Source organism: Mesoplodon densirostris, chromosome 2 (genome assembly GCF_025265405.1).
Source record: "Mesoplodon densirostris isolate mMesDen1 chromosome 2, mMesDen1 primary haplotype, whole genome shotgun sequence".
Taxonomy (NCBI): domain Eukaryota; kingdom Metazoa; phylum Chordata; class Mammalia; order Artiodactyla; family Ziphiidae; genus Mesoplodon; species Mesoplodon densirostris.
In genome coordinates this window covers 172718228-172744010 of record NC_082662.1, presented here as the reverse complement: position 1 = coordinate 172744010, position 25783 = coordinate 172718228, and the positions used below count along the sequence as shown (strand labels likewise).

The window sequence follows — 25783 nt, the reverse complement described above, 5'->3', positions numbered from 1 at the left end:
GGACGTGAAATAATAGTGAAGTTAAGATAATTTCAAAATTTAAATAGTATTTAAATATAGATTACACCAGTTAGGAAGATAATATAGTAGCAAAGGTAAATTAAATCTATTTCAACATCAGATCCTGGAGTCTTTTTTTTTTTTTTTTAACCTCTAAAGCCTTTTTGGTGTTTGTTCTGTGTTTCATATTGAGAAGTCGGTCAGTTGTAGAGAACGGCCACCTGTGGCTTAGCCGAGCGGCCCCAGACTTGCCGTCCCTGCCGCCTCTCAGAGCCCTCTGTTTGCACCCCTTCGGCAGCCCAGCCCAGGCAAGCCGCCAGTTTGGAAAGGGTGTGGCGGGGGGGGCATCACCCTGAGTCTCATTAGCCCCGACTGGCTTGAAAATTACATCTGTTTCAGAAGTCATCTCCAGCTAACTGTCTTTCTGGGCTTAGTTGCTAAAGTCATCTCAGTTACGGAGCAGCAACGTTTCAGCCTGGAAGTCTGCTGTAGTTGTGGTTACTATTCAGTGCCTGATCTTTTCATCGAAAAGTAAATGATTTGTGGGACGTGGAGTATTCTGCGTCTACTGCTTCGAGACAGTCGCTCGTTTTTTTATTTCATTCGGGTCTGAATTACAAAGCTAAGCTAATCAGCGATGTTCGATTTAAGCTTCTTTAACACTGATGAAAGGCATTTGTAGTTCATCTAAACCGTACTTTTGTGAATGACAGCAGATGTGACATAAACTATCACCTTGATATACATGTCTTATGGTCTATGAGAAAAGAGAAAGAACAATGTATCAGTTTTGCTACATTTTAATGGTAGGTTTTTTAAGGGATTATTTTTAGGTCTTGTCAGCAACATCAAACAAAAGGTACTGAGTACTCCACAGGGTACAGAGCGCTGCCAAGCACCTCAGAAAATGTACGTGACATGGAGAACGTGGTTCTTGCCCCCTGAGGAGCTTACAGTCTGGGGGGGCAGGGCGCGGGGCTGACAACTCACAGTCTAAGAGTTGAGTGAACAACAAAGTAATTTATTAAGGCAAATTCCTCATCCCCTCAAGCTACTGTGGATGGAATCATCTGGAATTAAACTAATCAAGAGGGAGGCAAGACTAAATTGGGTTGAGAATTCTTCAGGCTCATAGTTTTTTAACATCCATCATAGTAAACAGAACTGACCTAACAACTGAAAGTGGAGACTAGATCTCTTGAAGTGCAAGGGCTAGAACTTAATTGTGGTTACTTATTTTAAAAAGCAAACATACTGAACTGTATTGACTAGGCTTATTACACGAGTTTAAAAATAGGCCAAGTACTGGCACTGCATTCCCCTCATGCTAGCATTGGTCATTTAAAATAGTGAATATTAAATATGTGGGCTCCACATCTAACCCACAGAATGCCCACCCCAAATCTTAAATGTTCTGTGTATCAAATATCCACCTCGTGTGTTCTATGAAAGTTTTATTTATGCCCCATTATTAAGTCAAAAGAATCTAAATAGTCAAATTATAAAAAGCTAATGACCTGCATATTTCCATATGGATGAATGTCAGTATATCTACATAGGAAATAAATGGCAATCCTATCTACCTATATAAAAAAAAATAGAATATCTCCAGATTTGCATACTCATCACTATAAGAAGAGGTATGCAGGTTTTAAGGTTTCACAATCAGTTGTCAGAAAAACAGCAGTTATTCCTGCAGTATCTTGTTAGCATCTGACTCAAATTATTTTTAGATTACACTACTTAGAAGACATTATAAACCCACCAAGAATTTGTAATTATTCTGAGATGGTTCCATCACTAACCCCAGAATCACCATCAGAAAGAGTAATGATGTGATGTAGAAAGAAGCTAATCAACATGACTAAAAATATGCTCACTTTCAGAAAAACGATCCGGTCATCTGGAAAAATCACAGCTACCACCTGCGAACACGCCCATATGGGATACTGATTTGGCCAAGGCACACTATTTCTAAGCAGGAGAACCATGAGATCAAGGGTGAATCAAGGCCGTCTCCGAGGAGCAGCCTATACATTTCCAGACTGACCTTGGGCAGCATAATTGGTCCAATTCCTCTCAAAGCAGTTTCATACTATCCTACCCACATCAACCCAAAGTTTGACATTAACTCGAAAAACCGAAGAGCATATTGGAGCAGAAGTGGACAGGTGTGTAAACGCTAGCACACTCTTATTGCTGTATTAAGTGTGACGGTGAGCACATTCCACCCACAACAGTGTCGTTCCAGGAAGCAGGGCAGGAGGAGTGGCAAATTAGAAAAGAGGCTATTCATTGCACAATTAATAGAAAAGTGAAAACGTTTCAAGATCTACAATAAGCCTGTATCCAAAGGAGTCTTGTACATCAGTGACGTGCTGGACTTTGAATTCTGTGCTACAGCTTTGTAATGGACTCACTCTGGCCTGCTGGCCTGGGTACGGCTCGCTTCCTGCCTGTTGAAGGGCGAATGTGCTACACAGAGCTAGGATGGTTTCTACTGAGTGCTAAGATTCACAGAAGTTCCAGGGTATTCATGTCAGGATCATTCCTTGTGCAAAGTTTGATGCAGATGAAGATAAAGTGGTTTCTTGGTCAATAATTGCAATTTCTTTCTTTTAAAGTCAGTGGGTTTCTTGTATCTGTAACCACAATAGAAAAACCATTGATAACTGATCTATTCCAAGGTTACATATTAAGAAGAGAGAGTAGTCACCGTTAAAATAGTACTAATTCTGTATGTGCATCACTTACAGTTCTATTACAATTGGCCCAGGTTTAATTTCATCCATCTCCATGAAAGCAAAACACTTGGTGCTGGTAAACCTTTTCTTAGGCTTGTAGTGTTTGAATTCAAAGAAAATAGCTGCACCTAAGGAATTAAAGCAAAGCAGATTAGCCACAGACAGCACATTTCTAGTGTCAGTCAATTTTCTTTGATCACCAGAAGCCTATGAACAAGCAACAATTGTCATAATTTTACAAAGTAACCTCTGTCAAACAACCTCTCTGATGATACGACTGACTATGGCTGTCACCCCAAAACTCGTCTGTACCTGAATGGAGGGACATGTCTCCGTATCATCATCCTATTCTACAGAATAGAGCAAAACTTCTTGAGCCAGAGTGACTCAAGAATGTAAATAAGTTCATCCACAGGTAGAATTATAAAATATTAAGAATAGAAAATACTACCAACAAAACCCACAGAAGATACTTGTTAAGTATTAACATTACTCAGAAACACATTAAGTAGAAAAGGCATGTAAAAGAGTTCATCAAAAAATCCAAACTTAAAGAGTTTCTCGAAACAAAAACTCAAAAATTCAGTCTTCGGGAGTTTGAAGTTTGGAGTCTGAACAACAGCTGGTTCCGTTTTTAAATGTTAACTGCTTCCTAATACCTTTCTCAGTGTCCAAAGCGCTGTTTTGTTTTTCCTGGAATGACATGTGCTTGTGTGAAGACGGCGCTAAGCAAGACGAGGGCTTAGAGCGCACGCCTATCCCACCCCTCCCCCAGTGAACAAGTGGTGATGAAACGTGGATAGTTTTCTCTCCCCAAAGCCCAACAGATAAGCTCTCTCCACCTCCCCACAGAGAAAAGCTAAAAACAGAATAATAAGCCGCCTCATCTGTGTAGCCAAGAACAATTAATTTCTAAAGAAGGCAAGGAAAGAGACGGAGGGACGTCCGGGTCTCCCCGTTAACTGGCTCCTTGTTAACAAAGGCTTAACCAGAGCGGTGCTGGAGCTTGCTTTGCTTTTAAAGACAATTAACATACATCTAATACTTTCACTGATGACAAAACTCACAAGTGACTAGAAGTGTAACAATGTTCAGAAATGTGTGCGCAGCCCTGGCACCTGGGTCCAAACGGAGCGCTTCACATGTCAAGGAAGGAAAGCAAAGCCAGTCACTTAGGAGACAAAGGGATGTGCGTGAGGGAGAGATGGGCGTATTTATTTGCCGAGCCGCGGGGCTTGCGGGATCTTAGTTCCCCGACCAGGGACTGAATCCGGACCCCAGCAATGAAAGTACCAAGTCCTAAGCACTGGACCGCCAGGGAATTCCAGAGATGGGCATATTTAGCATCTGCTACCAACACACACGAAAGGATTACAATTGTTAGGTTACCGGTGACCTCGGTCCCCAGGTGTATGACCCTGCCATGTCCACAAAAGAGTAGCTTCTCTTCTCCCTTCCATGGCAATAACAGAGGCATTTTATTATTTAAAAACCTCATAGATCTTTAAGATAGAAGATCACATTTCTTAGTCTCTTCAGCTATGGAACCCATCTCCTTGTCATCGTGATTGTGTCTAGGTCTGAATAAATGTGAAAATAAAGTCACATTTGAAAACAGCATTAAAGTCCAAATATGATACCATCATTTTAAGGAAGTTAAAAAAATTTTATTATTCATCTGCATCATCTGTAGATAATATATTTCCTGCACTGCTGGTATGCACAGCTCTATACTTCATGGCATTTATAAGAATGGACAAAATGTAAAATGAGAATAGCCTAGGAAGATTAACTGAAATGCTTATAAACATAAAGTATACTCATTAGCATTAGTCTCAGTTAAAATGACAGTCACTGTACATAACAGATTCAAAGCTGGAGAATAAAGAGTCAAATTCTGAATATAGTTCTACTTTTAGCATCACAAACCTTTGGTTAATTTTTCAACATGCTTCTGGAGCTCAATGTCCACATTAAAATGAACATACGTATCTTCTTTTCTTGAAGCCACGGGAGTATCCTGCACAGGAGTTAAATCTATGCCATTCAGATCTAGAGAGGAAAAAACAGTTTCTGCTTCGAGCCTTCAAATACAAAGACTTAAAAACTGCAAAGGAACTGCAAAGGGCTGTGTTTCCTGAAGAGGCAAAAGCTGAGAGGAGATTCTGAGGCCAATAAAGACCCATGTCTGGTGTGAGCAGGTACCTGAAGGCGGCTGGTTTCCAAGGTCATGTGGAGGGCACGGAGTAGAGAGGGTGGGAGACCCCCATGGATAGGAGGAGGAAGCCGCCTTACACATCACAAAATTGGATCCTTCCTAGTTAAGAGGTGTCTTCTGAGGACACAGGCCAGTATAGTTTTGTGAATTACATTTGGGGATGTAATATACCACAGTGGTGCTCCTACCCCTATTTCCCAACCTTGATCGTGTGCATGACACAGAAAGGCCTATAAATCTAACATTATCAGAATTCCCCTGCTGTATTCAAGTCAGATGACCAAACAATGGACACAACAGCTGCCAAGGAAACCTTTCCATGAATGAACCCTTCTTACATATATTACTTAAATTCTGGTTCTATTTGCTATAACATAAGCTGATTTATAATAACCAGATGGCACACTATGTATGGTATACTGCTGTAATTTCTGGAGCCAGGAATCATCCAGTTTAATCTAATTCAACACAGACTCATTTAATGACTACTCAGTGTTCATGTATTATTCAACAGAACCATCTTAGGGACCTTAAAGCCAGAGAGTATGTTTGATTACTTCAGTTCCTAAAGATATTTAAATAAAACATGTTTCAGTTCAACCATATGCAAAGGTAACATAATATCTACATTTCATTACATTTTTTTGTATTTTACAGTGTTCGTTCCTGAATGAGAGATGTAGTTTTGTGTAGGGTATAAATACTTTCCAGCAGACCATGGATTTGAGAACCAGTAACATCAGAAGTTAAAGTATCACAGCATTAGTGCTATGGATCATGGTCTCTCCAAGTTAAAATTTTTGTCTGTAGCCAAAATCCTTTTTCTTTTATTTGGTACTAATGAACCCATGAGTCTGAATATTTCTATGATCGGTAAACGTTCCCTCCATTTAATTTCAGTCCATACCTGTTTGTCTCAAACTGCAGGTTTATAAACTGTAGACTGGATTAACTGTGCAGTTATTTCTGAATAATAGTATGACAACTTCATCTTCAATCATCCAGTAATTATTTTTAAAAGACTGTTGAGTGCTTTACAAATAAAGTGCTGTATAAAATGCTTGGCAACGACAAAACAATTCAATCACTGTGGCTTCCCTCTTAAACCAATGACCAAAAAAGTTGTTTTCAAGGAAAAAAATGGTTTGCCATCGGATCAAAAAAAAACAAATCCTAAGAGTAATCATGCTTAATAATGACGGTAACATAGTTAAGTATAAGAAATACATCACTCGTCTAATGTCCCGCAGGATTATGTTCAGGGCGTGGATGTTTATGGACGCGTCCTATTTCCCTGTCTCCACTCATGATTAATTGAAGGCCTGATTCTCAGCCACCTCTGCACAGCTGTCCTATGTACAAACCTCTCTTGGACAGGAACGAGAGGACCTGAAGTGGAGGCGTGGGAAAATAGGAGAACACTGGGCTTTGCAAAGAAAACCACACACCCTTGGAAGGTGGGGACATTTTTTTAACCTGTTTTCTGAAGGATGCATCTGCTGTTGAAGACAGTGTGTCTGTCTAGTCAGCACCCTTGACGGGATTTTAAGTATAAAAAGATATACACAAAGAAAAAGCCAAAAGCAAATATGAGTGTAAGTTATGCATAGGGAAGTAGTTTTAGTAAATCTCTCAGAAATGTTTGGTGAAGGAATGATGACCACCTCTTCCCAGGGATTTTGCCTCATTGTAAAATCAACTAAAATAAGTTGTCACAGATATAAAACATCCCCTCCCTCTCCCCACCAAAAAAGTTCCAAATGAGAAGCAACATTATAAAATTCCCCAGAGGGAAGACAGATATACATAGTTATTTACCTTTTACACTAACTGTGATATACGGATCAATGCATTGCCCAGCATCTTTCAGGCCAATTTTCTCAATTCTGATAGTGAGTAATGTCATTCCTGGTTCTGATGGCAACCTTGGTAATAAAGTACCTGGCAACGGAGAAACAGCAATAAAAATGAGCTCCAACAGTAATTTCAAAGTAAATATTTTAACAACATAGAGAAGATGCAGCTTTGCTCTTAACTGGCTTAGTAACTAGCCAGGCATCATTCTGGTTTCCGAAACTTCCAGACACTTGATGTTATTCTTCTCAGACAAATGCTTAATTAGACACAAGATACATCTACACTTCCATACTTCATATTCAACACTAAAGCATAAATTACTAATGCAAGTTTGTTAAAATTCCAATCCAGGAAGCCCAATTACAAATTACCACGTAATTGAGAATGCACATAATATATATGCTTCACATTTACTCCTACATAATACACTCCACATCTCAACATGAAGTGATAGAACAAGGAGAGAGAAAGCTTTATAAACATCTGTTACGTGTTTCTAAAGTTTGAAAAATTTAATACCAGAATCAATCAATAAATCTTTCAGCTACTATTAACCTTTCAGGAAATAACGTATAACTTAATATTTACAAATTTAATTGAATAACTTTACAGTGTAATTTCCCACTCCTTTCTTCATCCTATTCTGTATGATCTATCAGAAATCAGTCCTACTGAGAATGCCACATAAAACCACAAGAGTAACTGTATGTTTGAAATCTTTTCCATACATCAATTAAATTTTTTAAAACTGAAAAACCACCCAGAACCACACAAGCGCATTCCCCACCAAGAAAATGACGTGAAGAAAGAAATCGACTGGACGGTTTGTTCATTTATTTCAAATAATCGATGAAGAACAGATGCAAACAAAAGTTGATTTTAATTTAATATGTATATAGTACCACAACTTACGGAATCTAACACTTATAAAGGACTTTGGTTGACACTCTTCAAGTTTCTATCCAACAATGTGTTATTCTACTTTTAATGAGGAAGTATTTGAAGTACATGAATCAATCAACTTACCATGTTCAAAATATATTATCAATACATTTAACTGACTGCAAATGTGCTTGAGGGAATTTTAGGGGGCAATGAAAATGTTCTCAAATTGGATCACACTGATAGATGCACAACACTATAGATTTATCAAAAGTCATTGAATTGTACACTTAGAATGAGTGAATTTTGTGACATGAAAATTACTATAGAAATCCAAGAGTCTTAACTGGTGATACCTGTTAAAAATTTTTTTTGACTAATGACAAGGTAGAACTATAAAAAGCAGAAAAACCAAAATGGGACATTCAAAGCAGTATTTAATACTGTTTCAACATTAACATTACTTTTTCGCATGAAATATTTTGCCATATTTCAACACATTTTCAATTTTCACAAGTTTTCTTACATTAAAGATAAAAGGTCTTTACTGCACCCACTGTCTATTCTTTAAAAAAATTTAAATTCTGAATCTAACACATATTCAGAAAAGCAAATAAAACGAGTGTACAGCTTAATGAAATGCCGGAAAGCAAGCATCCATGTAACCACCAATGAGGTCAAAAAATAAAGCATGACCTCAGGAGTTCCCTTCTATCCCCACCCAATGCTCTTCTGAATTCCTCCTCACTACCCTGGCTTTTAAAATCACTACTAAAAAGCATACCTGTATAATTATGTTTTGCCTGCTTTTGTACTTGAGATTTATCCAATTGTTGTCAGTTGCTGTAATTTGTTCATTTTTATGATTGTCCAGAATTAGTATAGTATAGAGGTTGTACAAATATACCAGTTTTTGTATCCATTCTTCTGTTGACAGGCATTTGAGTTGCTTCAAGTTTCTGGAAATTGTTAACAATGCTGCTGTAAACATTCTTGGATACACGCTCTGCCCCACCTAAGCACACATTCCCCAAGGCGGGGACTTACTGAGTCACATGGTGTATCACCTTCATGTTTGCTATGTAATTACAAACTATTTTCCAAGTGGTCATGTCAGTTTCTGCTCCTAGTACAATCTCCATTGCTCCACACCCTCACTAGCACTTGGGAGTTGTCAGATTCTTCTTTTTGGCCAATTTAGGTGTAGAGAAATGCCAATCTAGTCTTAAGCTCATTTTGCCAATGATTAATGAGTTGAGCACCTTTTCATTTAAAAATAAGCATTTGTATTTCCCTTTTCCTGAAGTATCTATTCAATTATTTTGCCCACTTTACTACTGAAATGCTCACATTTAAAAAAATATATATTATTTATTTATTTTGGCTGCGCTGGGTCTTAGTTGCAGCATGCAGAATTCTTAGTTGCGGCATGCATGCAGGATCTAGTTCCCTGACCAGGGATCAAACCCGGGCCCCCTGAATTGGGAGCGTGGAGTTTTACCCACTGGACCACCAGGGAAGTCCCTGAAATGTTCACCTTTTTCTTACTGATTTGTAGGAGTCCTCTAATATTTTGACATAAGCTTTTTGTTGGATACATGTTTTACAAATAATTTCTCAGTGGCTTTCCTTTTTTTTTTTAAATATCTGTATAGTGAAGGGTAACATATTAAAACGTGTACAAATTCTAGGCACAGCTTAATGAATTTTCACAAAGTGAACACACCTGTGTGACTAGCACCATATCCAGGAAAGAAAGATACTACCAGCATACTAGGAGCCTGACTTGTGCCCTCAACACGCACCCAAATCACTCTCCCTCCCAAGAGATAACAGCTATTCTTGACTTTTAATACCAAGATCAGTCTTTGCATGTTTAGAATGCCTTTTCTGTTTATGGTGTCTTCCGATTATGGTAAATTCTTTTTTTTTTTTTTTTTTTTTTTTTTTGCTGTACGCGGGCCTCTCACTGCTGTGGCCTCTCCCGTTGCGGAGCACAGGCTCCGGACACACAGGCTCCGCGGCCATGGCTCGCGGGCCCAGCCGCTCCGCGGCATGTGGGATCTTCCGGGATCGGGGCACGAACCCGTGTCCCCTGCATCGGCAGGCGGACTCTCAACCACTGCGCCACCAGGGAAGCCCCCGATTATGGTAAATTCTTAATGTTAACGTATTCAAATTTCTCAATCTCTAAATTCCTTTATAGTCAGTGCTTTCCGTGTCCTATTCAAGAAATCTTTCCCCACTCCAAGGTCATGAAGGTATTCTTATAAGAGCTTTTTTGTTTTGCCATTCACATTTCATTCTATAATCCACATAGAATTAATTTTTGGCTATGGTGTGTGGTAGGAGCCCAATCCCATTCTAATCCACATGGACACTCAATTGTCCCAGCACTACTTACTTAATAGACTGTCATCTCACTCATGTATCTGCAGTGGCTTTTTGATCATAACTCAACTGTGGGTCTCTTTCCGGGCTCCCCATTCTCTCACTGGACTATTTCTTACCCTTGCACCAATACCGTGAGTGTCTTGATTACTATAATTTTACAAAAAGTCTTGACATTCAGTAAAGCAAATTCGCCCGCCTTAACATTATTCTTCAAGAGTCTTAACTACTTTTAGCCCTTTGCATTTCCATGTAAATTATAACACAAAAGCTGTCAAGTTCTTAAAAAAAAAAAAAACCCCAAAACATCAAATAACAAAAACACTGTTGGGACTGCAGTGAAGTTCAGATCAATTTTAGAAACAGTCACATCTTTACAAATTGCTTCTTCCAACCTATGAACTGGAATATATCTCTCCATTTATTTAAGACTTCTTAATTTCTCTCAATAAAGTTTTACTGCTTTCTTCACATGGGTCTTATACTTCTCATTGGATTTATTAAACTATATTGATATTTTCTGATATTATTATGTTATTTCACTTACTAAGCAACTGTTGATTGTTTATAGAAATAAAATCAATTTTTTGGTACATAATTTTTAAAAAGTCAAGGTACAATTCACATACAACATTATATTAGTTTCAAGTATACAACATAATGATTTGATATTTGTATATTGCAAAATGATCACAATAAGCCTATAGAATCAATTCTTATGTATAGATTTTACATCCAGGAACCATGCTAAACTCTCTTACCATCTCTTCTTTTTTTTTTTAATTTTATTTTATTTATTTACTTTTGGCTGCACTGGGTCTTCGTTGCTGTGTGCAGATTTTTTCTAGTTGTGGTGAGCGGGGGCTACTCTTCGTTGCAGTGCACGGGCTTCTCATTGCAGTGGCTTCTCTTGTTGTGGAGCACGGGCTCTAGGCGCACGGGCTTCAGTAGTTGTGGCTCGCAGGCTCTAGAGCGCAGGCTCAGTAGTTGTGGCCCACGGGCTTGGTTGCTCTGCGGCATGTGGGATCTTCCTAGACCAGGGCTCGAACCCGTGTCCCCTGAATTGGCAGGTGGATTCTTAACCACTGGATCACCAGGAAGCCCCTTACTATTTCTAATTATTTACCTATAGGCGCTTTTGCAGGTTCTACATACATATTCATAAAATCTACAAATAATTTTTATCTTTTATTTCTGTTTTTGGTCCTAGTGCACTGATGAAAAGAGGTCACAGTAGGCACTATGTCTTGTTATTGATCTGAAAAGGAATGCTTCAAGTATGATTTTGGCTCAAAGCATCCCTTAGAGAACACCCAGAGAACTGTTCTGTTCTCAGCCTGCTAGAATTTTTAAAAATCAGGAAGAGATTTAGAATTTAAACCTTTCTGCATCTAGTCAGAGGATTATGAGATTTTCCTCCTTAATCTGCTAATGTGAATTGCCTTGATATATTTTACTTATTGAACAATATGTTCTGAAAAATCATCAGCTCATGGAGATTTTCCTGATTATTATCTGTAGTATTCTATGGTATTATTCAGCCAACCTACATATGGCAGTTAGGTTGTTTCTAATTTTTTTTTTTTTTTTTTTTTTTTTTTTTGGCTGTGTTGGATCTTCGTTTCTGTGCGAGGGCTTTCTCTAGTTGTGGCAAGCGGGGGCCATTCTTCATCACGGTGCGCAGGCCTCTCACTATAGCGGCCTCTCTTGTTGTGTAGCACAGGCTCCAGACGCGCAGGCTCAGTAGTTGTGGCTCATGGGCCTAGTTGCTCCATGGCATGTGGGATCTTCCCAGACCAGGGCTTGAACCCGTGTCCCCTGCATTAGCAAGCAGATTCTCAACCACTGCGCCACCAGGGAAGCCCTCTAATATTTTATTATTACAGGTTACACCATAGTAAACAACCTGGCGTATATGCAAATATTTTCTTCATATTCTTAGAGGTGTATCTGGAGAATAAATTCCTAGAAGTGAGATTGCTGGGCCTAAGAGTAAATGTGTACTTCTGCTGTTATTGTTAAATATTGCTGAATTCTCCTCCAAAGGGACTGTACTATTTTGTATTCCTACCACTGATGAATGAGCATCTGTCACAGCCTAAGCAACAGTAGTTTTAATTTGCATGTCTCTTATTATAAGTTGAGTATCTTTTCATATGTTTAAGGGCTACTTGTACATCTCTGTGTGTCTGTATGTACGTGTGTACTGTCTGTTCATGTCTTTTGCCTAGTCTTTTAACGTGCTTGTTGGTTTTTGTTGTCGCAACTTAAAATTTTTATTTATATATTAAGGATGTTAGCCCCTTGTCTTTTTTACTTTGACTATGGCTTTCTTTCTTTGACCGTCAAAAGGTGATTTCTTATCCAATATTCAAAGTCAATGATATGAGACTATGTTTTTCCCAAGTGGACATTAAAACTGGTTTCTACCTTTGGATGAATCAGTTCATAACCTATAACTGTCTAGCTCTTTTAGTTGAAATGAACGAATGGGATGACATTTCTTTCCTCATTACCAACAAACCTTTTTGCCTCAGACCACACTAAAATCTAATCTAACTACTGAATATATTTCTAACAATTCAATACAAAGGCAGTGATTTCAAGCTGCAAGTTAATTTATTCAGCTTCATTATTCTATCATTCAAGGTAGTATGAAAACATTCCATCATGAAGGTTCAGTTTCACCCTCATTACACCTATTAAAGAGCATCTGCAAGCTGACTATAAAATGAAGACTACAAATGATATAAAAAGGTGAATATTCAAGGTATTTCATGATGGTTTCCAATGTGCTCTCTCCCTGTATGACTAACTCCTACACACTCGGAGTCTCAGTTCAGGCTAGATCCCCTGTGCTGAACTCCCTTAGCCTTTTTTTTTTTGCTCACCCATAATACACTGTGCACATCTCTAACCATCATTATGTACTGTTGGCTTTGTCTTGTTGACTACATAGTAAGCTTCTTGAAAGACAAATCTGGGTAACCACTCATTTTTTTATTGTTTGGCATTAGTAATAAACAGATCCTTTTTGAATTAATGTATTGCTGAATAAATAAATGAATTTCACAGCTCTAAGGGTTATATTATGTTCTAGTAAACAAATGTCTAGATAATATATATATTATATATGTATTGATGCACTGTCTTATATGACATGTGCGTGAAAGAAGATAAAATACTAGCATAATACCATACCACCTGCAGCTCCTGGGTTAGATGAGAAAGGTAGCATGTTTATGTATCAAAGGTAAAACCATATGATAATCAGAAATCAAAGCACTACATTAAAAGATTTCTAAATGAACAATTAAAATATTCAACTATATAAAGTAACAGGAGAACAAGCAACTACACTTGTAAAACTTGAAGACTATAATCAGGATAAGAAAAGAAATTATCATACATGATCTGGTATAGACTAAGCTTTTCCAGCTAGAATAATTTGCTATTAAATCTAGAGCAAGGATCAAAAATAACAAATGTTCTTCTATGTGGTAGCATTGCATAAACAACAGATAATCAATGCTCACAGAACACTTAACTACGTGCCAGGCAATGTTCTAACTTTATATGTGTCAACTCATTTAATCCTCACAATAATTCTATGATATAGGTGTTAATCAGTCCCATTTAGTTAGTAGAAGGTGAAAACTGGGGCACAGAAAAGTTAGGTAACTTGTCCATTATCACACAGCAGTCTGACCCTCGAGTCCATGCTTCTAACTGCCATGTCCCATTTGCCACTTTTGTAATTTAATTGTCCACAAAGCCTAAAAAGGACCTGCAAGATAATCTGCGTCTCAAGGTCCTTAACGTAAGTCCCTTTGCCATGTAACATACATGCTCACAGGCTCTGGGGATTGGAATATGGATGTCTTCGGGGGGCCATACAGCTAACTGCCTAAACCAGGATTTCTCAACCAGGTTTCCGCAGAATCCTAGGGGTGTGCTGGAGCTGTGGCTAGGAGCTCCACAAAAGAGAGTAAGAAGGAATAAACGCCACCTGAACTTTGTGTACTGAGCAATGCGTGTCCACTGTGATGGACAGAGACTGGGCAGTCCCTACAGCAACTCTATTACTGGTCTTTGAGCCTCATATGGCAATGGGCGGTAGGACCACGTTCATCTGGTTGGATCCATTTTTAGTTTTTCATGCGAGAAAGGGGCAGCCACTGGCAGCTGGTAAGCTCTACAGTGCATGGAGGAAGGCAGCCCGGTGCTGTCAGCCTCTTCTGATTTACCTGCCCTACCTCCCCAGTGTACCACCAACTGGAGCAAACATGTCCTACTGCTGTCAAAGAAAACTGGGGGGAATTATTTGATTCAATGTGGCTTCTGAAGAAGAGGTATGAGCTAGGAGAGGAGGATTCCCAACCTAAGCCTACAGATGATTCTGATAAGGTAACAACAACGAATCGCAAGCTCCAGGGTCATTTTACTCCACTAGGGCAATAGGGGACACACCAAAGTCCACCTTGATGATGAAAACTATTTATCAATACGTTGTATTTGGACCAGTAATCCAAGTTGTCCTATTCCATAGTGCATCAACTGTAGAAGACAATTTATGAACGCAGCTATGGCTCCAGAAACATAAAAAAAATCACTTAACTGCAAATCACAACCATTGACAAGGTGCTGATATTTTGAGGTTCTAATAGCCATTTAAAATAAACAGAGTAAAGGGAACCCTCTTGCACTGTTGGTGGGAATGTAAATGGATACAACCACTATGGAGAACAGTATGGAGGTTCCTTAAAAAACTAAAAATAGAACTACCATACGACCCAGCAATCCAATACTGGGCATATACCCTGAGAAAACCATAATTCAAAAAGAGTCATGTACCACAATGTTCATTGCAGCTCTATTTACAATAGCCAGGACATGGAAGTAACCTAAGTGTTCATCATCGGATGAATGGATAAAGAAGACGTGGCACATACATACAATGGAATATTACTCAGCCATAAAAAGAAACGAAATTGAGCTATTTGTAGTGAGGTGGATGGACCTAGAGTCTGTCATACAGAGTGAAGTAAGTCAGAAAGAGAAAAACACATACCGTATGCTAACACATATATATGGAATTTAAGAAAAAATAAAAGGTTCTGAAAACCTCGGGGCAGAAGCGGAGGAGCAGCTGCAGCCCTCGGCCTTCACCTACAACTCCTCTGTTCCAAGGGAAGCTGGTAACACTGCGGAACCTACCGTAAGGAGGATCTCCTCACGTGGACTGGTTGGTTCTCTGTATGGGGCCAAGACACTCTGGAAGAGAGAGGTTTCGGAGAACCAGACTAGGAATGGACCGCCAGCCCAGAGACCAGGAGTCTGTGTGCTAAGTCCACAGAAGAAAACAGAGGTTACATGGAAACTGAAGTCCATGAAATCCTTTAAGACCCTGTCCTCACATGATTGTTCTTCCTGGTCTAAAACGAAAAATGGCATGATGGTCTTTGTTCCACAACAGTAGTATATCATCACCAAGACAAGACTCCTATAGAGGCAATGACTTTTTGGATAATTACTGAGAATTATATCTTTTGAAAACCCTGTGATTTGAGTTTGCTTATTAAGTAACTTTATTTGTTTGATGTTTTATGTGATATTGTACAATGTTCCCAGGGGCGTTGGTTCTAAAATAAGAGGTGAGTTGGTCCTTATTTTGCCTTAGTGCTTCGGAAATTAAACACCACTAACAAGGAGTATATTAATTTTTTATCCACACTTACAGCAGAGTTCTATCAGGTGTCTAAAATGTAGACTAAGCAATATCATATATATGTGATAATACATATAATCTTGTTAGTTTTCATTGCTTTAAATTTATAATACTTATAACTAAACTCACATATCCAGTACTATTGACACAGATTCTCTGTCATCCAAATTTCTAATTTTTTTAAGTTAATTAATTAATTAATTTATTTATTTAGGCTGTACCGGGTCTTAGTTGTGGCATGTGGGCTTCTTAGTTGCAGCATGCAGATTCTTAGTTGCAGCATATGGGTTTCCTACTTGCGGCATGCAAACTCTTAGTTGCAGCATGCATGCAGGATCTAGTTCCCCAACCACGGATCAAACCCAGGCCCCCGGCATTGGGAGCATGGAGTCTTACCCACTGGATCACCAGGGAAATCCCTGTCATCCAAAATTTTTTAAGTGCACATTTCTTTGTGCTGCTAAAGCATGATAAAAGAAAAAAGGACATACATGATAATACTTCGCATTTAAGTAGCATTTTTTTTCTTTCAAGAAAAATACTTTAGTTATTCTGGGATAATTTTAAACACGATTTAAGATAATGATATTGATCAAACCAGCCACAATATTTGGTAGATAGGTAACACATTAAGTGTGTCTTCAAATTCTGGCAATAGATAATCTTTGCAACTGACATTGCAGGTAGATAAAAAGTTATGGAGGGACTATTTATTTGTTTTGAAATACTGAATTCAATTTAGAGGTAGAAATTGTGGTAAAACATTAAAATACACATACAAGTTCTTTTAGCAAGTAATTTATTGTCTAGCAGTTGATGAAAATGGGTTCCTCTAAGCTTTCACAAAAAAGAGTTTGAAAAAGTGTAAGAGGTTTGTTCATGTTTAAAACTGCTTTAAAAGTTTGAAAAAAAATCTTAGGGGCCATTATTTAAATAATATTGTATCTAGGTCTATGAAATTAAAATTATAGCTGATTGAAGTTGCTTGCATACATAAAGAATGTATCAGTGTCACTATCACATTTTGGAAAAAAAAATAATAAACACACATCCACAAAGTCTAGAAGGAGTCAGTGGGCATGTGCTTCATGTAGAAATGCTAGTTTAAAAAGGGCAATCCATCATTCCCTACAGCAAGCAAGGAAGAGCTCCCCACAGGTGTCTGAGTTGAAAGGTTGAATTGCCAGAGTACTTTCAAGAAAGAGTAGGCCAGATGTTGCCGGGTGCTTTGAAGATGAGGCCTGCAGGATGTAGCATACTTAACAGACATTTCATATGAACCAGTCTCTGCAAAGCTCTGAAGAAAACACTTTAACTTCAAGTGACAGGACTCTTGGATTTAAAAGAAAAAGAATTAACTTGTAAAAGGAAATCCTGAAATATTTCCATGACTGCTTGGGCTTGAGAGAGAAAAAATATATAAATAAGTCTTACATCTTATTAAAAACCAGTCTGAAGAACAAGAGAACAAAATCAAAGAGTATTTTCCTTCCCTTTATATACTAATAAATGCCTGGGTGAGGAACACTTTCTCTGATTCTTCTGCACAGCCTGAGAACTTGAGACTTTTGGAGAAGAAAAAGAACTTCGCGAGCTGTGGTCTAACCGTACACTTGAGATGATATTCACCGCTGAGCCCCTAGGCATGCTCTGGATTTCTGTGAAAGAAGGATGGCCCTGATAGTCATAGGAAAGCAATGAACATTTTGCTGCAATTTTCAACCTCTTATATGTGTGAGCAAGAAAAAAACTTCATTTCAGCTGAAAATGAAATTCATGTTTGCTTATTTCTCAAGTTCAACTCAGAATAGAGTACTTGTGCAGGAAAACCCAAGCACAGGTTTCAGGCTGAAGAGGTAAATTTCATTCTTTATTTTTAGTTTCAAAAATAAACATGTTTTATGCATATTTAAGCCTATATAAGAGCTCAAAAAACCAACACATTTGTATAATTTTGAACCTGCTAAGCCTATGTTTGAGTTTAATCACGTCATTCAGTAAAAAAATGGTTTTTAAAATCTTGAAAATTGTGCCTTGGCTATTTTTAATTCATATTTCCTGGGCTTAGGATTTTAAGAGCTTTATATTCAGCAATGTCAATACATTTTTAGGCCATAAAAAACACATTATAAATTTATATCCTTGATTTAAATGAAATCTACCAAGCTTACCTTTAGAAGAATTAAATCCTACTTTGGCTTAATTCAATTATTTAACAAAAATTTATGATGTTTGCCATATGAGTTTTTTTAATTTTGAAAAGGAAAAAGATTAATATCAAAAAAGATAAGATAATATCTACCTCCCCCCCTCCCCCCATTAAAGGCTGGCTAAAAAGTCACTTTGGGTTTTAAATGGGAAAAAACGATTCTGGGTCCTACCACATCTGCACACCATACCTTATTCCTCATTAGCCTCACAGTGGTGCTGGTTACAGACCTGTAGGCGTTTGTCAGCACGCATAAACCTGCACACTAAAAAGGGTGAATGTTGTATATGTAAGTGACACCTCAATAAACCTGACTTTTAAAAAAAGTCACAATAAACTTACAATTCAGTAACTTATATAAAAACAAAGATAATAAATTAAAAGTCACAACAATTCCCAGAACTACCTTGCCACCAAATGCAAACACAGCCTAGGCATAACTAAAATCTTGGATTCTCTCAGAATAACAAGGAAAATAAAATGCTTCCTGCTTTACAGTTAAGTGAAAGGTTAAATGCCATCTTGTTATTTTGATAATGTCAATGAATATAATTTTACGAGTCATTTTTTAATGACACCTATAGGTCGTGGACAATAATGACCCCAAACTAAAAACAGCTAATTAAACTACATGTACTCGTTCAAAAAAGAAATTCAGAGAATAGAAGGGTTCAGTAAGCCTTCTGTACCTCTGCAATGAAATATCACAATGCTATATCAGTTTACAAAAATCTATTCAGTTTGGGCTTACTCTTACATAGCAAATGGATTTAATTTACGACAGAGGTTTCTTTTCAACTCAGCAACCTGAACCTCATAAAAACCTTGATCTGTATGTTTCATGGCTTACATCATCTGCTTTAAAGATCTTGTTTGCTACAGAAGTACAGCAAGCGAGCAAACAACCAAGTCAGATAGAAATTTATAGTACTGGAAGCTACGGCAATGATAATATGTGGTTTGTAAAGGGAATAACAACTATTCAGTTAGTAAAACAGCGAGATAATTTCTCTCACCATCTCAGCAATTTTGAAATTTCCTACATATATGACAAAAACAAGAAAAATACATCTCTCTTTTCATAAAGCAAGGTACATTAGGAATAATGCCCTATACCAAAGAAACATTATTAACAATAACAGCTACCATCTACAGTAATTTTCCCAATAATCCTATAGTGTAGGTATTGTTATCTCCATTGAAAGATGATGATGATGAGAATAATCACCTCACTAATATTCAGCATATGACAGGTACTGTGCTAAAAGCTTTATATGCTGTACCTTATAGTTTACCAGAAATAAAAACTGTGTACTGCATAAGAACAGAACAGAGTAAAACAGTAATTGGGAGAGGCAAGAAATTTATCCAGGGTGCCTGCCTAAGTTACTGACAGAGAGGGAAGATCTTCTGTAAACCAAAAAGCCTTGCCATACGTTATTTGCTTTCCTAAAACAAGATGGGAAGAAAAGGGCATTTGCTTAATATTCATTCTCCCTGGGTCCAGTTTTAATGACCACAATTTGATTAATTAAAGAAGTACTTACAACAGTGTACAGAAAAGAGTTAACATAGCAGGTCTGAGACGGTTACTCTTAGAAAGGCCTGAGTACAAGGTCGACCCCTAACTAGAGTCTGGGAATCTGGATTTTGGGAGGGTTCCTACTATCCCCTGATGAGAATGGTCACTGTGCCTAAGTTATTTTTACAAACAACATGGTTTATGCTGAATTATCTGCTTTCCTTCTAGGAGTCTGGAATTTTGGTCAGTGCTAGGCAGAGGGTGTCTATGTGATCAGCCGCCAGTAACAGCTCTGGGCATGGAGTCTCTAATGTGCATCCCGCTTCCCTAGTGGACACTTCACGTGTGTCATTACAATCTGTCACTAGAGGAATCAAGCACAAGCTATGTGACTCCACTGGAAAAGGACTCTTGGAAGCTTGCACCTGGTTTCCTCCAGACTTCGCTCATGCACCTTTTCCCTTTGCTGACTTTGTTTTTGTATTCTTTCTCTGGAATAAATCACAGCTGTGAGTACAATCACATGCTGAGTCCTGTGAGTCCTCCTAGTGAATCTCCGAACCCGAAGGTGGTCTTTGGAACCCCAAAACAGATAGTAAGATACTTTCAGACTATACTTATAAAACAGCTACTGCCCAAAACATGACCATTTGCTTAAGACTGGCATGAACCCTGGAGAGGTTTTACTCTCTACTAGCAAATACCAAAATAAGTTCCAAACACCTTGACCTTGTATTGAGTTAAGTAATGTATATTTTTAACAAGTGATACCCACCGGGAACTCTAGCAGGGAAGGCATCAGGAGACCCTGCTCCAGCACCACCCTCTTCTTCATCTTCTTCAAATTCCAAATTTTCTTCTTCACCAGGTGCTAAAATCCTTCTACATGCAAAAGGACAGAAAAAAGAGTGAGCTACAAAACTAAATATACTAGAGAAGCCTCATAGCTACTCATTTCCTAGGTAAGATGTTGATATAAAAAATGCTGACATAAAATGTTAATGTTACTACTAATGATATCAGTATACCAACACTGATATAAAACATCCAGAAATCTCTGAAAAATAGGTATAAAATAAGATGATAGAATAAGAAGACAAATATTGGTGCTTATTTATTTTACCTTAAGGGGACAGGCTGAACATCGAATGGGAATTCTTTATTATATGTAAGAATATTCTTTAGGACTAGAATAAAAAGAAAAAGACACATGAATTATCTCATGAATCAAAATAAACAATTTTATTGTCAATGACTGATTTTTAGTCAATTTTACTATGTCTATTAATACTTTTTAAAAATTCCCAATCTTATCATCATCCAGAGCCACAAACCATTAACTATCTTAGCAAAATGAAAAGATCCATACTCCAAGTACCAGTAATTTCAGAGTATTGTTAGACCTCCAAGGAGAATTACTTCTAGAGTCTCAGAGCCCTTATGGAAAATGAACCCTGAAATAGTTCTATGTACAAAGTCCTACGTGAGACATGGGGCACCAGAGAAGAGAGTAACTGCTCCCTGGAGTATTTAAATTAAAAGATTAGTGTCAAAGATGACCAATGAGAGGGACATGAGCATATCTTATTCTACGTCCTGATTAGACTTCCTCTCAACTCCATAAAACTGGTAAAGTTTATAGTAGTGAGGTTATAATTCTCATACGCATTTTACCATAGTTTATTATAAATGTGTAATATATACATACATATATGTACATATATTCTTACACACACACACACACACACACACACACAAACACAAAGAGGGATTTATCTTCAAGAGAAGTCTTCAAACAACATGGTACCACCTCCTGCATTATGGTTGTGGTCAATGACTATATCCTGGCATGTAAACTTAAAGAGAGGTGCTAAATGTAACTTAGTGCTTCATATCTGGTCTTATGGATTCCCAGTAACTACCTGCAACTATATGAAGGTGAAGTAATAGCATTAAGGGGGCAACCCAAAATATTTCTATGATTTTATTTTATTTTATTTTATTTATTTATTTCTTTGCGGTACGCGGGCCTCTCACTGTTGTGGCCTCTCCTGTTGCGGAGCACAGGCTCCGGATGCGCAGGCTCAGTGGCCATGGCTCACGGGCCTAGCTGCTCTGCGGCATGTGGGATCTTCCCGGACCGGGGCACAAACCTGTGTCCCCTGCATCGGCAGGCGGACTCCCAACCACTGTGCCACCAGGGAAGCCCTCTATGATTTTATACTCAACTTATTCAGTCTCTCTAAGTTTGGAGTCCTGTAGTTGAGAGCTAAAATAGGTATGGATGTTGTCATCCCCAAAAAGGAAATCCCTGTGTCCAAGGTTGCAATTATATGCCTTACTCCAATCGGAGCTGGATGTGTTTATCAGACTTCTTCTAACATATGCACTCCTACTAAGCCCTTCGGGGAGAGGAGTCTGAGACTTGGGTCTAGATTCTCACTCATTCTTATTCTCTCTCCCTCTCCAACTCTTACCCTCATTCTTCCTCTCTTTTTCTTCTCCTCAACAAACGTGCACTGAGTGCTAAAGATATGGCAGTGATAGAGACAGAGGGTTCTTGCCCTCATATGTGGATCTTAGATCCTAGTCAGGAAAAGCAGACAATAATAAGCCAACAAATAAACAAGATAATGTTAAGACTGCAATTAGTGTAATGAAGGACACAGAGGATGCTTGTGTACGTGGAATAGAGGGATAACTTCAGCTGAGGTGAACAGGGTAGGCCTCTCAAACCTGAATTACTAGAAGACATTTGAGCCATGACCTGGATGAGAGGAAATGTCCACAAGTAGCTCTGGGGCAAGGGCTCTCCAAGAATTAGAGAACAAGCGAGAGCAACCACAAAGGCTCTGGGGCAGGAGCTTGTTCAAGGAATAGAATGGACTGTAGAGCTAAAGTCTGATAAGCAAGGGGGAAGTAGCAAAAGATCTGAAATCAGATCTTAGCCCTACAAGGATGTTAATGACTTGAGCATTCACATAACTACTCTGAATCTCCGCTTCCCCAGTTCTAAAATCAGAATACCATTTCCTTCCCAGACTGTTGAGAAAATTAAATTAAATAACACAGTATATGACATTGCATGGGAACATTTGAAGTACCATAAAAGTATAAGTCTACATTATTATATGGTAATTTATTTCTCCATAGTTTTCCCTATCTGGCTGACTAGAATCCTATTATTTCAGATCTCACTAAGAAGGACTATTTTTAAAATTATAAGACTATCCTCTCTAAACTTGGTGCATGAATGCTCCTTGTAAGCTATTCATTCAACTCAAATATCAATTAATTCATCAGTCCCCAACCTTTTTGGCACCAGGGACCGGTTTCATGGAAGACAATTTTTCCACAGACTGGGGGTGAGGGAGGGGGGATGGTTCAGGTGGTAATGCGAGCGAGGGGGAGCGACAGGGAGCAACGGGGAGTGACGGGGAGTGATGGGGAGCGACGGGGAGTGATGGGGAGCGGCGGGGAGTGATGGGGAGCGGCGGGGAGCGATGGGGAGCGACGGGGAGCGACGGGGAGCGACGGGGAGCGGCGGGGAGCGATGGGGAGCGACGGGGAGCGACGGGGAGCGGCAGATGAAGCTTCGCTCGCTCACCGCCGGCCACTCACGTCCTGCTGTGAAGCCGGTTCCTCACAGGCCGCAGACCAATACTGGTCTGCGGCCCAGGGGTTGGGGACTCCTGAATTAATCACTTTCACAGTATTATGCTAGATACTGAGAACAGGGAATGGGTGACAAAAAAAAAAGATCATGTATATCCATACCAGAAATGATCACATTTTAATAATAAAAAGGAAAAAATCAAACCTTAAAATATGTACAAAACAACATCAATTAAAAAGTTGAAAATCATATTAGTCATTAAGAATATCTTGAATTTGTATTAGAATAAAAGAATTAAACAGTATTTTCTTTCCTTAGGTATCAATGCTTTGAAAAGGAAATGTTTGTTTTGCAGTAATAGCCTCTCCTTTATTTTGTATTTATAAGTATAGAGTATATCAGATATTTAATTTGTGTGAATAACTTTGGAAGAAAAATAACAGCTCCTTTCTCCCTTTCTGTAAATGTAGGATAGGTTTCCATTTTCACCAACTATGGAATAACAGAGATTCTAACGTCCTTTTCAAATAGGGTTCTAGGGGCTTCCCCGGTGGCGTAGTGGTTGAGAGTCCACCTGCCGATGCAGGGGACACGGGTTCGTGCCCCGGTCTGGGAAGATCCCACGTGCCGCGGAGCGGCTGGGCCCGTGAGCCATGGCCGCTGAGCCTGCGCGTCCGGAGCCTGTGCTCCGCAACGGGAGAGGCCACAACAGTGAGAGGCCCGTGTACAGAAGGAAAAAAAAAAATAGGGTTCTACATAAACTTTACATGGGATTTTTTTTCTGACACTAATATTGATATTTTAGGAGGATTTAGAGAAGAGAGGAGCAAGTTTATAATTCCATGGAAGGTATTATCATGAGCATGGAGTCTACCACCATTGGGGACTAACTGGCTCATCCAGTAGAAATCACACACACAGTGCCCCACCTCTACTGGTAAGAACTCAGCACTCTCAGCCTGCTGTCATGGAGCAGGCCCTGCAACCCTCCTGAAGCTGACACTCTAAAAATCTCACAGACACACACCCCAGATGTATTCTTTTGTGGCTGACATTTTTCATTTTTGTGGTAGGCAAAATTGAGCAAATGCTTCCCATCTGAAAGGTTATTTTTTTAATTATGTGAGAAGTTTCCCTGAAGACATTCAACTTAAAAATCTGCCAAGTTCATACTATAGGCAAAGCGTTGAATGAGGCTCTGTGGGGAAAATACAGAGGTTATTCACAATCTTCTTGAGGAGGGAAATAAATGTAAGTGAGAAAAATACAGGGAAGACTACAATGGTGGCTATAAAAAGTGCTCCTAGAAAGGACATGAAGTAGAGTTTAATTATGGCTAGGGAAAGCATGGAAAGCTTTCAGAGAAAGGTGGGATTTCTTCGGGGCCTTCAAAGATGAATTAATGGAAGGGAACTTCACAGTTTATGGGGTCGTCACGGGGGGACAAGTTTGAGTAAGAAGTAGTCTGTTACTAAGGATTAACATAAGAAAGTCAAGTAACTAGTACTTTCAAGATCTTAGTTTTAGTATGAATTTCAGACAGGATTATATTTTTAAAACTTTGAAGGAAAAATACATTAGCAAAATAAACCAACTAGGACTAACATGTTGAAAGACACAGTCATTCATTAATTTTCCTTTCCTTAACGTTCTTAGAAGAGGCAGAGGTCATCTTGACTAAGGACACTTAATCTGAAATATAGTCAAACACCAATTTATAGAAAATGTTTAATTCTGATAAAATAATTAACTCATAACAAGTGCCTAGATTTTATAAATTCAAAATTAATTACAGAGCATATCCTACTGAGATACAATATACACATTTATGTTCCTTTTAGAGGCAACAGCAACTTAAAATCATCTAAAAAGATAATAAGTACCAGGAAGGGAGAAGTCCAAATGAGAAGCATTATATAAATTCAAACTATAACAAAATGAATCCCAATAATACTCTTTCCTTTCCATTCTCACACCAAATCTTAAAAAAAAATAAAATAAAATAAACAAACAAAGTAGAAGACTAATGCAGATTTTAGTCCAATCTTCCACTAAGATATGGGCCAATAACCTCTCAGGAGCTTGACCTGAAGAACCATGACATTTAGGATTGATGTCAATACTGCACCATTCCAAGTATTAATAACAGAGTGCAGTGGTAGGAATGCAGGCTTTGAGATCACTTAGAACCCTGGTCAAAATCCGGTTCTGGCATTTACAAGCTGTAAGATCACGGGCAAGTGTCAGTAAGCAAAATGCCGTTGAGACGATTTATCTGAGTGCTTGGCATACTGCTGCTACTCGAAAAAATGGCAACCACTGTTACCAACGAGCAAGTCTATGAGGCAACAGGAGGAATAACTGAGCGTGTCTATGGAAAGAGATAATAAATGTCTGAGTATAAGTGTTTACAAACTTTACAGTCATCCTACATACCTAACAGATTCTTAAGTTTTATTTGGAAACAAACTGAAAAGAAATGGAAAATAGTGACTAGGTAAGGATCCCAAATCCTAATTATTCTTATCATTTAAAATTGAACGTTATGATTTTCTTTAGAAACATTATATAACTCAGACATCCTAACTGCAGCTGAAATCTTTTTTTTAAAGCCAT

General features: G+C 38.5%; 1 protein-coding gene across 2 annotated transcripts in view; it reads right to left on the bottom strand.

Moving 5' to 3' along the window:
* Positions 1-784: 784 nt before the first annotated feature.
* AIDA (axin interactor, dorsalization associated) overlaps positions 785-25783 on the bottom strand; it is a 41785-nt gene continuing 16786 nt past the window's right edge. The window contains exons 5-10 of one of the 2 annotated variants that reach the window (XM_060091414.1): positions 20675-20738; positions 20327-20433; positions 6781-6903; positions 4674-4796; positions 2755-2872; positions 785-2642 (exon numbers count right to left, since the gene is read on the bottom strand). In XM_060091414.1, the coding sequence (XP_059947397.1) occupies positions 2546-2642; positions 2755-2872; positions 4674-4796; positions 6781-6903; positions 20327-20433; positions 20675-20738 (632 nt within the window). In that variant the 3' untranslated portion in view covers positions 785-2545. The remainder of the gene's footprint in view (positions 2643-2754; positions 2873-4673; positions 4797-6780; positions 6904-20326; positions 20434-20674; positions 20739-25783) is intronic. The other variant, XM_060091415.1, reaches the window with a different exon arrangement.